This window comes from Malaya genurostris, chromosome 3 (assembly GCF_030247185.1).
Source record: "Malaya genurostris strain Urasoe2022 chromosome 3, Malgen_1.1, whole genome shotgun sequence".
Classification (NCBI taxonomy): domain Eukaryota; kingdom Metazoa; phylum Arthropoda; class Insecta; order Diptera; family Culicidae; genus Malaya; species Malaya genurostris.
In genome coordinates, this window is record NC_080572.1 from 240,913,201 (window position 1) to 240,928,932 (window position 15,732).

General features: G+C 37.1%; 3 protein-coding genes across 5 annotated transcripts; 2 read left to right on the forward strand and 1 right to left on the reverse strand.

The window, feature by feature from the left end:
* The first annotated feature begins 2,874 nt into the window (after nt 1–2,874).
* LOC131437465 (zinc finger matrin-type protein 2) lies at nt 2,875–4,051 on the forward strand. 2 transcript variants are annotated; one of them, XM_058606836.1, is made up of 3 exons: nt 2,875–3,001; nt 3,059–3,210; nt 3,277–4,050. In XM_058606836.1, exons 2-3 carry the CDS (start codon nt 3,105–3,107, stop codon nt 3,750–3,752), a joined length of 582 nt encoding a protein of 193 aa, XP_058462819.1. In that variant the 5' UTR covers nt 2,875–3,001; nt 3,059–3,104; the 3' UTR covers nt 3,753–4,050. The 2 variants fall into 2 exon arrangements, with proteins under 2 accessions (XP_058462819.1, XP_058462818.1); XM_058606835.1 differs by lacking the exon at nt 2,875–3,001 and having other exon boundaries at nt 3,008–3,210; nt 3,277–4,051.
* A 246-nt stretch (nt 4,052–4,297) lies between these two features.
* LOC131437464 (ribosome biogenesis protein BRX1 homolog) lies at nt 4,298–5,841 on the reverse strand. The gene is made up of 2 exons (XM_058606834.1): nt 5,556–5,841; nt 4,298–5,368 (listed from the first exon to the last, which is right to left on the reverse strand). Exons 1-2 carry the CDS (start codon nt 5,715–5,717, stop codon nt 4,373–4,375), a joined length of 1,158 nt encoding a protein of 385 aa, XP_058462817.1. The 5' UTR covers nt 5,718–5,841; the 3' UTR covers nt 4,298–4,372.
* Nucleotides 5,842–13,001: 7,160 nt separating this feature from the next.
* Nucleotides 13,002–14,475, forward strand: LOC131436673 (uncharacterized). Of its 2 annotated transcripts, XM_058605531.1 has the most exons (4): nt 13,002–13,110; nt 13,192–13,313; nt 13,376–13,781; nt 13,839–14,475. In XM_058605531.1, exons 1-4 carry the CDS (start codon nt 13,107–13,109, stop codon nt 14,198–14,200), a joined length of 894 nt encoding a protein of 297 aa, XP_058461514.1. In that variant the 5' UTR covers nt 13,002–13,106; the 3' UTR covers nt 14,201–14,475. The 2 variants fall into 2 exon arrangements, with proteins under 2 accessions (XP_058461514.1, XP_058461513.1); XM_058605530.1 differs by having other exon boundaries at nt 13,376–14,475.
* Nucleotides 14,476–15,732: the final 1,257 nt, after the last annotated feature.

Consider the following 15,732-nt stretch of genomic DNA (forward strand, 5'->3'; position numbering starts at 1 on the left):
TTTTTAATTTATTTAGCACATTTTACCATGTAACTTCGGAACCAGAAGTCGGATCCAGATGAGATTCAATAGTAGGCCGTGAGACTATAGGGCGAATGAATCTGAATTGAGAAAATCGAGTGCACTTTTATTCATTTTTTTGCACATTTCACCCCGTTACTTTCGAACCGGAAGTTCGATGTAAATAAAATTCAATTGCATTCTGTGAGACCAGAGACCTTTCATTTGAATCTAAGTTTATGAAAATCGGTTCTGTTATCTCCGAGAAAATCGAGTGCATATTTTTGTTACATACACACATATACAGACACACACTGTGTGTGTACACACAGACTGACTGACTGAGTTGAATGGTATATGACACTTGACCCTCCGGACCTCGGTTCAAAAGTCGATTTGCACAGTGCAAAGCCTTTTTATAGACTCAGGTAAAATGAGTTGTGAAAATCATACACTCAGGCAAAAAATATATGGAATTTCATAATGATTTCGTATGATTTTTAGCCACAAGAATATCGTAAGCGAATCATAAGACCGCCTTATGAAATCCCGAAAATAGGAATTCCAATAAAACGCCTTATGAAATTCAAACGAAATTTATAGGAACATTGTGCGAAATTTATATGACAAACATAACTTCTCTCATTAATTGTGAAGTTCATAAGTTGTTCGTATGAAAACTATAATAGTGATAGATGAGATGTATATTGAAGAGGTATATTTTTCATATTTATCTTATGAAATTATGATTTTGATGATTTTTGATGCATCATAAGATTTGCCTTATGATTTTCACTACTCAATTTGCTTGAGTGTAATGCATATTTTATGATGCATCAAAAATCACTAAAATCACAATTCCAAAAGATTAATATGAAAAATATACCTCTATTATAATGTTTATGACTATGCAATATACATTTCATCTATCACTATTATAGTAATCAATGTTGCTCGAATATCGAAAATGCAATGAACGTCAACGAATATTCAACGTAGATTCGGGATGCGAACGAAGCCGATTCTGCATCGCTACTGGTGTTCCAGCACGGCTTAAAATAAGCAAAGTTACCCGGCAGATTTCATTCATTTCAACAAGTTCAAATCCAGGACTTCAAAACGCGATCGAACATTTCACTTTAGCAGAAAGACGCTCAACCACCAGATAGAAAACTGGAATTGTTTACCCCAGTTTAAGTTCTCATGTTTATTTTCCATAGTCATAAAACCTTTCCGTTCCTCTTAAGAAAGCGATCAGACTATGAACTCAGGTAGGATCATTTAAGAACGCTGCGCGCTAGACTTTTTTAGACGGCACGATGTAGGGCGTAAACAAGCTGCGTAAGATAACTAGGCAGAAAAATTATGTAAACCAGATGCGCGTATGCATAGCTAGGGACGCGGACGAACCGTCAGGACTCCCGATGTGGAATGAAAAGAGAGAACAACAATACGTTGCGTCATATGTTGCGCAATATTCTAATTCAATGCAACACTTTTCTCATTATAAATAGTTTTATGAAATTGTTAATAAACCAGTATACGTCTAAGTCTTGTCCACCCTGGACGTATCTCGCGTGTAGTGAATATCACCTTCATTCTTCAATTTGATGCCAAACAGCGGTTGTCTTTTGTCTCCAGCTGAGAGAATCACGACTTGCTGATTTTAGTGTCGGATGGATTTGGTTGGAAGCGCCTTTCTCACTCTCTGGAACTCTGGCCGAGAAACCGCGGAAGACCAGATGTATACGGCCTACAATCGGCTCCGACGCGCCCCCTCATAGAATCTCTTGTCACATGCTGGCATTACTGGAGAGGCTGGTAGCAAGAGTCATGATTTTACTCTAGCTGATCCGATGTGGTCACTTCTGTCAGTCTCAAACTGTCGATAGAAATGCAGAACTGAGCTGGTCTGCCAACAGGTAGAACTTGGCGTGCAAAAGCAGTACGCTAAGATATACCTGCCGGATCGAAGGATCACGCCTCAGTTCGAACAACTGGCATGCAGGTCTATTTCTTAAAGGCTATCCGCATTAGGCCGATCCGACCGATTCGAACTCACTGGCGTCGATTTTTCTGCTTCGACTATGGCTGAGCTGCACATGCACACAGCTGCATGTGCATCTCAGCCATAGCCGATGAGTATGAGAGTGGCAAATCAATATCAATTATATAAGAGTGCCTGTGATCAGAGTGACGACTTCTCATCCGTAAAGTTGGCAACAATTCAAAACTTTTAATCCGAAATGTTGACAGTGTCGTTAGCTTTACATTGTAAGTGACAGGTCGTTTGCTCGTTTGGAACTGGAAGCTGTCATTGAAAACGAACAGCTGTCGTCACTCTGGTTATAGGCATAAGTTATATGAGAAAAGCATCAGCAAACAAATTTGGTTGTTGATTTATTAACGTAAGTATTAATCTTATTGGAAACGCAATGCGTAAGTTTCGTGCAGAATTCACCCGCAGTAAGAAAACTTTGGATGGCACCTTAAACAAAACAATGGATCGTTCGTCAAATATTACCTATTCTTCTTCTCTCGGTGTATTAGCTCAATGTGTTCCAAATTCTCTGTTAATTTTTCATTAGGGCGTATAAGCAAGTGACAGTTTCTCATATCACTCTCGCTTTCGATTATTATGAAAATTTTCTTTGATATCACTATTCTGTTTGAAAGTCGAAAGTTTCGGGTATCATTTCATGCAAAGAGTTGAGTGATAAACGTAGAAACCGCTTAGTAATTAATAGAAGAGAAAGTAAACAAAGAGAAACTGTCACTTGCTTATACGCCCTTTTGAAAAATCAACCGAGAATTGAGCTTGTTAAGAAGCGATGAGAAACGATGCACATCTCAAACGGAGCACATATCTTCGGTGACACATTCATAAAAGAATACAATCGCGCATATAAACACCTAGGACTAAACGCGAAACAAATTTTACATTAAATTTTTGCTTTCGAGCAAACAAAACTTATTATTAAAACGAAAACTTTCTGGTTTGGTAATATTGTGGCATCGCTTCGACTAACATTAATAATAAAGCGCTTTTGTCACGCAGTTTATATTCAGTGCAAGCTTGGGAAGGCCAAGCAACAGGGTAAAAGATGTCGATGCGCCCCGATGATCATCGTCGCAAATGGGACCGGAAGGAGTACGAGCGATTGGCCCAGGAACGAGCACTAGCCAAAGCGGACAACACCACCGAAGATGGTAACTTACTACTTCTGATAAAACTAATTACAAATATATTTAAAATTCTCATTCTTGCTATTGCAGAACCAATTACTAAGGAATTGCTCAAACAGCGCGAGTACAAGGTCGACCTTGACTCCAAGTTGGGTAAGAGTATGGTCATAAACAAGAGCACCCCTTCATCGCAATCAGGCGGTTATTATTGCAATGTGTGTGACTGTGTGGTGAAAGATTCAATTAACTTTCTGGATCATATCAATGGAAAGAAACACCAACGTAACCTGGGTATGTCAATGAAAGTCGAACGCAGTTCCTTAGATCAGGTTAAGGAGCGGTTCAAAATAAACAAAAAGAAAACGGAGGAAAAAAAGAAAGACTATGAGCTTGAAAGTCGAGTAAAAGAAGCAAAAGAGGAAGAGGAACGTTATCGAGAGTATAAGCGCGAGAAAAGGAAAGAACGCAAACGAAAGATTGAAGAGGTGGACGACGCGGATGCAGGCACCTCGGAACTAGCTGCCGTTATGGGGTTCGCCGGATTTGGCGGATCCAAAAAGAACTAATCTTACGTAGTATTATCGCTATTTAATGTATATTTTTACACATTTACACAATAGAAAATGCAGGCAATTTACAGCAGCTATTGACGAACAATTTATAAATGGAACCTAATACTTTCTATATTCTCGCCTCGTGGTCAATCTGTGGAAACTGTGGCCTACATCCTACGATGAGGCAGTAGAATATGCAACGTTCAAACTTACAAATGTTTACTGAAATTGGAATATGTTAAACGCCATGATTGAAGTGAACCAACAGAAATATATTGATTTTCCATCCACCAAAAAAAAACCGGAGTTATATAATATTGCAAAATCATTGTCTCCCACTATGCAAAGTTCCTTTCATCTGTCAACATTAGCCGCGCTTACTCAACTGAACCTACTGGAACTATTTGAAAGGACTTAAAACCAAAACACAAACCTTTATCTTTATTCTGCTACACGGCCTCCTGATGCCTGATAGATATTAAACTGTTAGCCTCGAGAGAATCATTTTCTTGGTGGCCGAAGCAAATAATGTATGCCCTCCCATGAGAACAAAAACATGCGTGATTTTTTTTAATTCTTAGCTTAAGGCTGATATATTTCAGAACAGTAAATTGACAAATTCTTATGTATTATTATTTTCGCGATTTTTTCCCTTCCGGTTTCTGTTTCACCTTCAGACTGACTTTCTTCTTGGCATTCAAGGCCGCCTTGCCAGCCTTCTTCGTCTGTGCCAGTTTCTTTAGTTTTCTCATTTCGTCTTTTTTCTTCATGCGGATGTGCTGTTCCTCAACGGCTTTTCGCTGGGCTTCCTCCGCACTTTGGCGCTCTTCTTTGGCCACTATCTGCTTAGCCCTCTTATTTACATCTCCTTGGAACACTTCCGCTAGTGGGTCAAAATCGTGGGTATTCTTCGGAGCATTCAAATGCTGGTCAATCTTTTGCTTCTGCTTGTTTAGATACTTGTCCTTGGCAGCTTTACGCAGCAGCTGTCTGTGTTTCGCGGGACTCTGGTAAGTCGGATTTTCCCAGATGGGATCTCCACAGAACGATCCTTCGAAAATTTTTATCGGATTCATCACAAACCGAGGCCCAATCTCGGCTAAACCACCGTCTTCCGAAAGTATCTGAAAATGTCTGTACCAAATACGATTATCCAGAAGTGTAAAGCTGATAACCCGGTCCACAAACGGCTGGCTCTTTGGGTGATGATTTGGAACTCCAAAAATTTGCGTTAATAGTTCCTTGATCACCGCTAAGTGGGGTTGTTTTGTAAATTCTTGGTCGAAGGAAAGAATAGGGCGGGAGCCACGAAGACAATTTCCGGTTAGTTTCATTTCACCCATCGTGTTAATGTTTTCAACTAGAAATTTTACTGACGGACCCTTGTCCACATTTGCCAGCCACATATAAAGATCTTGCTTGCGACGCCCTTCGAACATCATAACCTTATTACAATGCTTCATTTCGCTCATCTCATTCACCACGGATAACGTCTTCCAACGTTCCATCTTTGGTTCTGCACGGTGGTGAGGCATAACCGTTTTTAAGTCCTTCATCAAATGCCTATCGCGATGATTGATTCCTCTTGCACAAAGAACCAATACTCGCTGTTTGTTGATCCATTTAGTCTGGAATAAGAGAATAAAATAAATCGATAATCTTTTAAACAGCAAATACAATATAAAATCTGAATGAGATCCAACAATCAAATCGAATCGCACTGCACATGATTGTAACCGTAGTGACATTTTTGACTTTTTAAAGAATACTCTACAGTTGACCATTTGTACTAACGTATTCCCTAGAACTACTTACTTTTTTGGGTACTGGTTCATCCGAAGTTCTTGTATCTTTAAGCTCGATGCCCTCATCCTCCGACGATGCATCTAAATCCTCTATTTTCCGTTTATTGGTTGCTTTATCCTTTCGTTTACCAGAACGTTTTTTGACCTGCGTGTTTGTCGTTTTCGGTTTCATTTTAATTTATTTTAAAGTAATTCAAATCGAAGAAAAACTTTCTGATATAAAGACTACCGGGACTACCGCTACTAAATACGAGATCAACACGCGGTTTTCATGTTTTTGATCTTTATGACATTTCTGTGTTTACCTCGTTATCTGTACACGCTTGGTCAATTCTACTATAAAATGAGTAGAATTTCACACATTTAGGCTCTCTGACAGATCACTTACAACCCCAAATGCAAATGAGATTGGTTTGTTTTCATCAGAAAACGAATGCATTAAACATGATTCAGACGATCAATCAACTTCGGTCGACGTTCAGATTAATTTATTTATTTTTAGCCGAATATTGTTTACGTATCCGACGTTAAAATGTTCCGTGAACTTGACGTAGTGTCCTTTCATATGAATTGCTTACAATTATTGTTGTTGTTTCGTAATCGTTCCATGCAGGTGATAGTCGCTTGATGTTGCGTGTGAAGTGCTTTTACCGGCCCCCTGTCACGACGCCATCTTGATGAGATCAAAATCGAAACTTCAAAATCAGCTGATTGCAACGTAAACAAACAAACAGCAATACATTTGTTTTACGCGTTTACCTTGTTAGTGCACGAAAATTAGTGAATTTTGGGTCGACTCTCTCACAATAACTTGTCGGTTTACCTAAAATACAGCAGACAGTGTTTTATGACATCAAGTGGAGATAATTTTCACAATTTGAGAATCACGATGAGTCAACATCGCAGTGTTTGGCGCTCGAAACGCGAGGGGCTCAACGTAATCGGTATACCTTCAAATGGCTGGTGCTCACATACCGGTGTCAGATGGGTGGCTTTTACATATTGTTTTGTTTTCATCGGGAAACGTGTTAGCCACCCATTTTTCAGTAGGGTCGTTGTTTTGTTTTTCACCGGGCATATAAACCTCAATTTCGCTAAAAGTAAAAGGGGTCCTTACACGTTCATTAGAAGTGTCATTACTAAAAAGTAATGTGTTATTTCATTTTCGCTTGATGCCAAACCTAACCCAGTTTCCACTCTAACTGCTGTCAAACCGTTCCCACTTGTACGCGGCGGGCAGATTTCCCCCCAGACGGCTGGCTATGTCTGTCAGCCATTTTTGCCGGAATTCTGCCAGAATTCCGGCAAAAGTCTGGCAACAATGCAACAACCGTTTCCGGCAGAGAATTTCGCCTAGCGGTTTTTAATAATAACTTCATTTGGTGAGGTTTAAATGAATAATCATGTTTTATTTAAATCAATCACTTATTTATATCCTATCCTCTCCTAACTTAGCTAATTGATTTTTACAGTATGGATTGCTAAAAATCCGGGGGGAGGAGTTAGAACGCGCAGCGTAAATCTGATTTAACCAATGACATGTCTCGGTCATTGTATGATTTGAGTAGGAGAGAGTGAGTAATGTTTCTAGACAAGTGTGAGAGTGTGATACAGAGAGGGGAGGTTGAGAGTAGTCTGGTTTAACTCTCGTGAGTGTCGGTTCGAGTCAGTGTGTTTTCGTGGGTTACTGTTATTCTAGGTCATGTCGATTGAGAGAGGTGTGGGACGTGAAGAAACGGGAAATGACATAACTGTTTTGTTTTAGGTGATATTTGACGCTGACGCTTCCTTATTTATTGTTGTCGTATGAACGCGGTGTTTTCGTTGGGTCGAAGTAAGTGCTGACATTTTAATCGCTTCATGTAGGTGAAGTTTATATTTCAAGTGGATTTCTGGGTTTCATGACATGGTGTCGAGTGGAAATTTGTCGAGTACGTGTGGTCTGAAGTGTGGGAAAGATTTAATCTTGAATATTTTACATGGTCTGAAATGTGTGAGGAGATTTAGTGTTACATGCTCATATTACAGGTTATTAACGGTTCTTTTTCTGTCAAATTCTTGCCATACAAGATTAGCAGAACCATTTGATTCGGTTTCACATTTTTAGTGTTTTGGTTTCATTTTTTTTAATAAAAAGTCATTTGAAAGGCAATAAATTATTGCCCTTCATAATAATAATTATGAAAAATATTATTGCCAATAACAGTGCTTTCTTACTACCAAACATACCAATATTTCAATCTCATTTAACTCGTCTCAAGATTCGTTTTTTTTTTTGTATGCACATGCGAGATTGACGAATATCAAATGAAATCGAATAAAAAAAAGATAAAAGAAGGAAGAGAGAAATAAACAAGACACATACGGCGAGATAATGACGCAATTTCGCCTGTACAATTTTGACAGCTGCCGGAAGGCAGCCAGCCTTCAGAGGGTTGCCAGAATTCCTTACAAGCGGGTTTGTTTGAAGTCAGTTTCGAACCTAGTTTCAACGTTGTTGAACTGAAAATCGAGTCAGTTTCGAACCTGGTTTTTAAATCAGTTTTACTCAAACCCCCGTTGCTAAGTGCGAATTCAACACAGTTTCGTGAAAAGTGAACACAAATTCTCATCCTGGCTAACGAAAAACTGGTATGTTTCGGCAGATTTTATCGTTGAAATAAATCAGCCATTTATTAGTTGTCAACAGAAGTTGAGTTTAAGTTATTGGCAACTTATTTGTTAATTCAATCGTGTTTTACATTTATATCAAGAAAAAATTGGTTCATTTTATCTATGATCTTATTTGTGTAATGAAAAGTTTATTGTTTGAATTAACCGTATCAGTTTTGTTTCTGATAAACCAGAGATTTTTTCTCCCGTGGATAATCAAAACAGTTTGCACGTGTTTCATAAGGAAAATTTAAGTGTTTCTTTCGTTTCATTGGGGTCTTTTAAAAGCTCAAGTGTATGTATGGATAATTCAAAATATTTCTAAACTTGCATTACATTACATAACACGTTTTTTACCGAAAATATTTGATGCAGGAATTCTATCTTGACCAGATAAATAGAGCACCGAATCATTGATTGTGACATGTGAAAAATTTGATCGTCCCACGAGAAAAGGGCCCACCAGCTATTGAAAGCAATTAACAATTTGAAAATAGATAAAAATTGAAATAAAATTAGTTTAAAAAATTATCTTGAAAATTAGTTTGAAAGAAATCTTTTTTGAGAATATTGACAAACAAAAATGTATGATTTTAACAAACAAAAGCGTATGTTGAAATACTAATTATTTTAGGTTTCAATCTTATCGTTCATTTCAACTGTCAAGTTTATAAACTCAAAGAACTAATAATATTATCTTTATCTAAAGCTAGTTCATTTTAAACTAATTTTGAAGGTTAAATTTACCATGACATTGTTTGTCAAGAAATTGACAGGAACGCGCAAGTAAAATATTTGTTATTTTTAACAAACTATTTCTTGAAACAAACTAATGCACTGAACAAATACCTTATTTTGTAGCTTCAAGCAAAAATATTTTCAATTTCAAATCAGATTTTCTTTTGTAACTATTTCAATAAAATAAATCGTGGCGTGAAACCAAAATTTAGTTATTTTTACAATATTTTTCTCTGCGTGTATTTTGGCCCACTTTAGGATTGATTTTATTTTGGTCCACTTTGTAAAAATATCCACCAAATGTTGATCTTTACAGTTTACACGTGGAAATTCTATAACAAGGTTGTACAAAATTACAAAAAAGTTGAACAAAGTAAAGTTTAAACTAAGTATTGATATACACCCAGAGAACGCTTCGAAATAGTGTCGATTTATATTAGACATAATCGGTCAGTTGTGTTGATCCATCGTTAATATCGATGAAAATATTGTGGCAATATACCGTTCATTTTCAGACCTGTGAGATAATAAAAGGCGGTCGGGCATGTTGTGTTAGCGGAAATATTTACAAAAGGTTTTTTTTCAACAACAAGACACTGCATGACATACAGCGAACGCAACAATAGACTATTTGAAACTGTGAGCAAATTGATAATTTCAAAACACTGATAACGGCTTCACGCCAGAAACTTTTAATTGTAAACGGCTATGCATGAGCGATAAATCTTGATTATTTTCTCACCCGACTAACATTGGTCCAGTGACACCTGTGAATGAGAGTGGCCATTTACGTTATTACAAATTTCATGTTCTAAGTCAGTTTAGGCACAGATAACAGATATACAGGCTCACATATAAACCGTGTGTAAAATTTGCTCAATCTGCATGGCGAACATTCACCACGATCGACACGAGGTGCCACCACGATTTGGGTGCCGCTTTCTCATGAGCCATAATTTTGGGTGTAACATTCACTTCACGCTACACTCAGAAAAATATTACAGTAACCGCAACCTGTTCCTCAGGGTCATTTCAACTATGCACTCAAATAATAGTAACGACTATGATATCAGATTATTCACCATCCGTATTGTAATAAGCACTAGAACAAAAAATCTACTAATTGACTATACTATTTGTCTTTATGACTTTTCTGGCGTGGTAATTCTAACAACCATTAAAATAAGAACGAAAAAGTTCCAACGACAATTACAAGTAAGGTGAAATTGAACTTTCGGTCACCATAAAGTTAAGAAGTGATATATTTATGACTACCATGTGAGTAAGTTCTTCTTCAGAATATAATAATGTTACCATGAATAAACATATAGTTGGATAGAGATTGTCAAGTTTGAAAGCACTATACATAATGTTCATATCAACATAATTTATGTAGAAAGAGCATCGTCGTATGGTGTTTTTAAACCGACTATGTATTTTATTAGTGCGACTATACAAATTGTCAATCAACGCGTCTGCTTTTTTAGTGTCACATAAAGTTTCATTACAGTGGCAGATTTCATATTCCAACGACGAAATTACGATATCTTGTATTAGTGTTTAATTTTGTAATAAGGCGCAGTTGTACTTCAGCATTGGTATTGCAGGTGAGTAAATTTCATAAGAAATAATGATAAAGGAAAAAATGCTACAAATTGTTTCAAAACATGTAGAACTCGATTCGGAGCATCGTAAACATGAATATCTCTAGCGGATATGCTGAAAAATTTGCTAAGTTATCCGTTAAGTTTCTGTGTAAATACTTCTATTTGTAATTTTTATATAACATTTTTTCTACACTTTTGTAGGAACAGTATTATTCCCCAAGAAATTCGCTGGTAAAAAACCCGAACGAATTCATAAAAGAAACATTAAAACAATGAGTTGATGATTTTGAATGCCTACAAGCGTTCAAAAAACAAGCTCTTGCGCTAACTAGTGAAGGTAAATTTATAATCATAGAAAAGTTGAAAGTAACGAATATTCAAAATCAAAATTAATTGCTAGAAGTCGCTCGTTTCATTGTTGAAAGAAATGGTTCAGAATCAGCAATACTATATATAAATTTATAAAATGTTACAGATAATGTTCATGTATAATGTTAAATCAGTGATAAATATATGAGAAAAATGAAGTAGGTTTTAATGTATTCTTGTTATTTTTACATCGAAATTTCAATAAATATAACTTTTGAACATTTTTGCACGTTCGAATGATCTTCACCATTGTCAAATTAACCAGATTTCCGTGTTTCGAAAGAACCAGAAGTGAAATGTCAAAAATACCAATGCACTTGTTAAAACAATAAGCAAAATGTAAAAATAAGATGGTTTCACGGTTATGCTAATCATTCCAATTGTAGTAGTTATTCATACCATATACAGTTCAATATTACTATTCTAGAGCCAAAACCATTCATAGTAAAAGTGAGCTTGCATACTGTTAACATCATCTGATTTTATTGTGTGCTGAAAACCACTATACTCGTATGGTTTAACTAACCTCTCATATTGTAGCTGTTACCATCTTATTTTTCTGAGTGTAGATTTCTGTTTTGCTGTTGGTTAAAATGATAAGTTTATTTTGTTTTATTTCCATCGAATTCTCGTATGATTTATGCGACATGGAAATAAAATTGTCTTTAACACTTAGGGAAATCGTGTGATAAGTGTTAAAATTGTTGTGGTTGGAATATTTCTATAACAGGCAGGAGAATTTTGTTATCGTTCCGGAACGTAGTGGGAAATGAAATGTACACAGGATTTTGAAAAATTTAGTTAGCCTGTATCTGTTATCTGTGGTGCATTTGGTTCAACTGTTTTGTAATGTTTTGAGACCACGTAGACTCCGACAGGTGAGTCGACGGGGTTCATGAACGGTTTCTTTCTTTCTCGCGGAATACTCGAATTTTCACCACACACTTGACAGATCGCACGGAGTCGCACCGTCCATTCAAGTTCTGCAGAAAAATGACATGTATGTCAGAATAAGTGCGATGCGATCGGTCAGTAGTCGCTTGAATTTGAGTGTTAAATTTCCTATCGCGTCGCTTGCCGTTTTCTCTCTGGCTTTACCCCAACACGATACAACGTGCTAACTCGTTGAGAGTTTCAACTGATATGGTGATTGTTGGTTGTTTTGCATTTCCATTGAATCAAACTGCCCACTTGTACTCGGCGGGCAGATTTCCCCCCAGACGGTTGGCTATGTCTGCCAGCCATTTTTGCCGGAGTTCTGCTAGAATTCCGGCAAAAGTCTGGCAACAATGCAACAACCGTTTCAGGCAGAGAATTTCGCCTAGCGGTTATTAACGGTTCTGTTTCTGCCAGATTCTTGCCATATAAGATTGGCAGAACCGTTTTGAATCGGTTCTACATTTTTAGCGTCTTGGTTTCATTTTTTCATTGAAAAGTACATATGAAAGGAAATAAATTATTGCCCTTCATACATACTAATTATGAAAATGTTATTGCCAATAACAGTGCTTTCTCACTACCAAACATACACATATTTCAATCTCATTTAACTCGTCTCAAGATTCGTTTTTTGTATGTACATGCGGGATTGACAAACATCAAATGAAGTTAAATAAAAAAAAAGAAGAAAGAGAGAAATAAACAAGACACATACGGCGAGATAATGACGCAATTTCGCCTGAACAATTTGATAGCTGCCGGAATGCAGCCAGTCTTCTGACGGTTGCCAGAATTCCTCACAAGCGGGTGATAGCTTGGGTTGATCTGATGGTTAATAGCGGCCCTTACACGAGCATTATTTTTGTCATTTTTAATGATGACTAAGTAATGATGTATTTCAAATTTGATAGAAATCTCGTCATTACTGCACCATTACACGTTCATTAAAATGATATTATTTTTTACTAATGCCATTTTTAATGACTCGTGTAAAGGCCGCTAATGACTAGCGACTATGACAACGTCACTTTTGGTTGGGACAACTTTGAATATGGTTAACATTCATCTCCGTGTATTTATTCTTTGCTTCATGGGTCATATGCGAAGTGTGAAAATTAAACCTAAATTTGAATTTTCTTCTATACGCGTGCAGTGATACCATTAAACTTGTCAACGAACATTAGGGCGCTGTTTTTGAATTTTACACCAGTCATTTCGCTGCATTAGCAAACAGTGTATAACCGCCATTGGATTTTATGTGTACGTTTAAACTTGTTCCACTGGATAATCTAATGTTTATTTGTTATTTTTAATTTAATTTACTGTATGCTGAACATTTAGTCGGTAGGATGGGCTTATTTCACAGCAAAGTTTCTCCGAAAAACAAGCCGGATACACAGCTGAACATTCTCGATCCGCGATCTCCAACGGTAAACATTAACCGAAGCCCTATCGGACTTGAGGTATTTTTTTCTTGAATTTCAATGAATGAATGCATTTACTATTTTCGTTCAATTCAATGTAGTGCGCACAAGACATACCATCAATCACGAAAATGCGGGATTTAACGACGGACTTAACGGAAATTTTGGACAACGTTCAAACTCCAGATCGTGTCATGGGCGAGAAACTGCAGTCTATTTTCGATCCCCGTTCACCGAGCTTGTTCGTGCGAACGCCGCTCATTCTAGATGAGACCAACGCATCAACTGTGAGTCTTAAAGGTGTTTCACTTGAGTATGAAGAAATTAGTTGTGAGGAGGAACTTTCATTTGGTGAGAAATCACTGTCCTTCAAGGAATGTGAAGATATTCCAATCATAACAATCACAGCACCCGACGAAGAAGCTAGCAGTTTATTCAGTGATATCAGTTTGAATACCGAGCTTAAAACGGAGATAGATAGTATCATTCAGAAATTGTATGATGCAGGTAAAGATCCTCGTTCGCCTTCGACCCAAATTCATAGGACACCCATTGTTTTTGAAGAAACCGACACACATAGTGAAGAAAACGAAGATAATAAACCGGACGTCCAAAAAGAGAAACGAGAGGATAACTCGAACACCCAACAGACGAATATTTATCAGGAAGAGACTCGAGTAACGGTGGAAACGCCTAAAAAGGAAAAAATGCTTAACAATAAAAGCTCGGGCAATGCCACACAACGTACACCTCTAGGTTGTGTGACGAATGTTAAAACTCCGGTAAACGGTGCCAGTGAACTGCGGAAGACTGCTCTACTCGGTCAGATGAAGCAAAATGCAGCAACCTTGGGAGGTAGTGCAGAGCTAGCGCACGGTAGACGTTCGCTTCCCCGATCGAAAATACCGACACTGAGAATGAAGTAATTCAGTTATTTAGCGTATGACGAACTCGACTGGGTTTGTTCTATTTGTATGTTCATTTCGTTGAAACTTATAGGTATTTAGATCTAGAATTGACGATCATTTTTTTTAATATATACTTTTCTACTCCTTCATGTATTTAGTATAATTTAACATTTTTGTAATTAGTTTTAGATAATAAAACGCTCAAAGTTAGAAATATGTTTTAGATTGTTAGTTTCAACCACAAACCAAATAATATGGGTTTTCATGTAAATGTGCGGCGGCTTCATCCAACTTCTGAGTCCTATCGAATAGAAGAGTAATCTAATAGATTTTTGAGACGAAATGGTTTATGTGCATAATACCCGAAGTAGTAATTGCAACTTGTTCAAATATTCAAGTTGTACAATTATTACAAAATAATTATTTTTGTTAGGGATGTTATATCACGTATATTCCTATCAATTGTGCTTTCATATTTTCAAATTAGTATTGAGAAAACTGAATAAACTGAATGATTTATAAAGAAATACTATGTATTTGACCCTGAATTAGAATACTGCTTATGAAACCTATATCTGATATGTATTACAACCGGGTTTTCCCAAAAGATTGTGGAATGTTTTCCAACACTGCAGACTTCTCCAGGACCTGACGGTATTCTGGCAATAATCCTGAAGAAATGCTGCACTGGCGTGCACGAATCCCTTTGTTATATGTTTCGAATGTCGCTTACCATGGAAGAGTGTTCAATACTTTGTAAATCCTTTTGATGTTTCCGATGTATAAGAAGGGACATAAAACGAATGTCGATAACTACCGTGGGATAACATTTCCATAAGTGTAGATAACTTTATTTCCATGTCGTTTGAATTACACGAGAATGCAATCAGAATAAAGCAAAAATAAACTTGTTATTTTCACCAACAGCAAAACAGAAATTTTGCGTGAGGTGAATGTAGCACCCAAAATAGTGTCTGATGCAGCCTCCTGCTACGAAATCATGTAACTGTGGTCAGCATCTTTCTGCAAATACCAAAATAATGATGAAGACAAAAAGTTGAATATTACTAACTACTTGTTTATTCAGTACCCTTTACCACAGTTCCCCACAAATTATCGATCAGAATATCATCACTACGATAAGGAAATTAAAACTTTACTCGGGTGGAAAGGCTCGATTATTTGTTTACCATACTCTGAGTGCTCTGATTGCCCACCAAATGCCCCAGATGTTAGCCTCGATAGCACTTGCTGGAGCGACTTATCCTTGTCACCGCGCTGGTCTGATGTGAATGTGGTACCCAAAATTGTGTCGATCGCGAGGACATCTGTTAGTGTTCGCCAGGCTACTCATTCAAATTTTTACACACAGTTCATACGCGAGTCTGTATATTCTGTGTCTACGATCATATCACCTCGTCGTTAAGTTAGACGTGTCGCCGTCGGTAAGTTAGACCAAAGAAAGCAGATACACCCAAACCTCCATTTACGTAACTTATATATGTATATATGTATTAATATACGCACGCATGAATGCAAATATTTGTATT

Coding starts and splice junctions, on each gene's coding strand:
- LOC131436673 (XM_058605530.1), top strand. Junction 13,314..13,375: donor GAAGCCCTATCGGACTTGAG/GTATTTTTTTCT, acceptor AATTCAATGTAG/TGCGCACAAGACATACCATC.
- LOC131437464 (XM_058606834.1), bottom strand. CDS start 5,717: ATGAAACCGAAAACGACAAACACGCAGGTCAAAAAACGTTCTGGTAAA. Junction 5,369..5,555: donor ATGAACCAGTACCCAAAAAA/GTAAGTAGTTCT, acceptor CTCTTATTCCAG/ACTAAATGGATCAACAAACA.
- LOC131437465 (XM_058606836.1), top strand. CDS start 3,105: ATGTCGATGCGCCCCGATGATCATCGTCGCAAATGGGACCGGAAGGAG. Junction 3,211..3,276: donor GGACAACACCACCGAAGATG/GTAACTTACTAC, acceptor TTGCTATTGCAG/AACCAATTACTAAGGAATTG.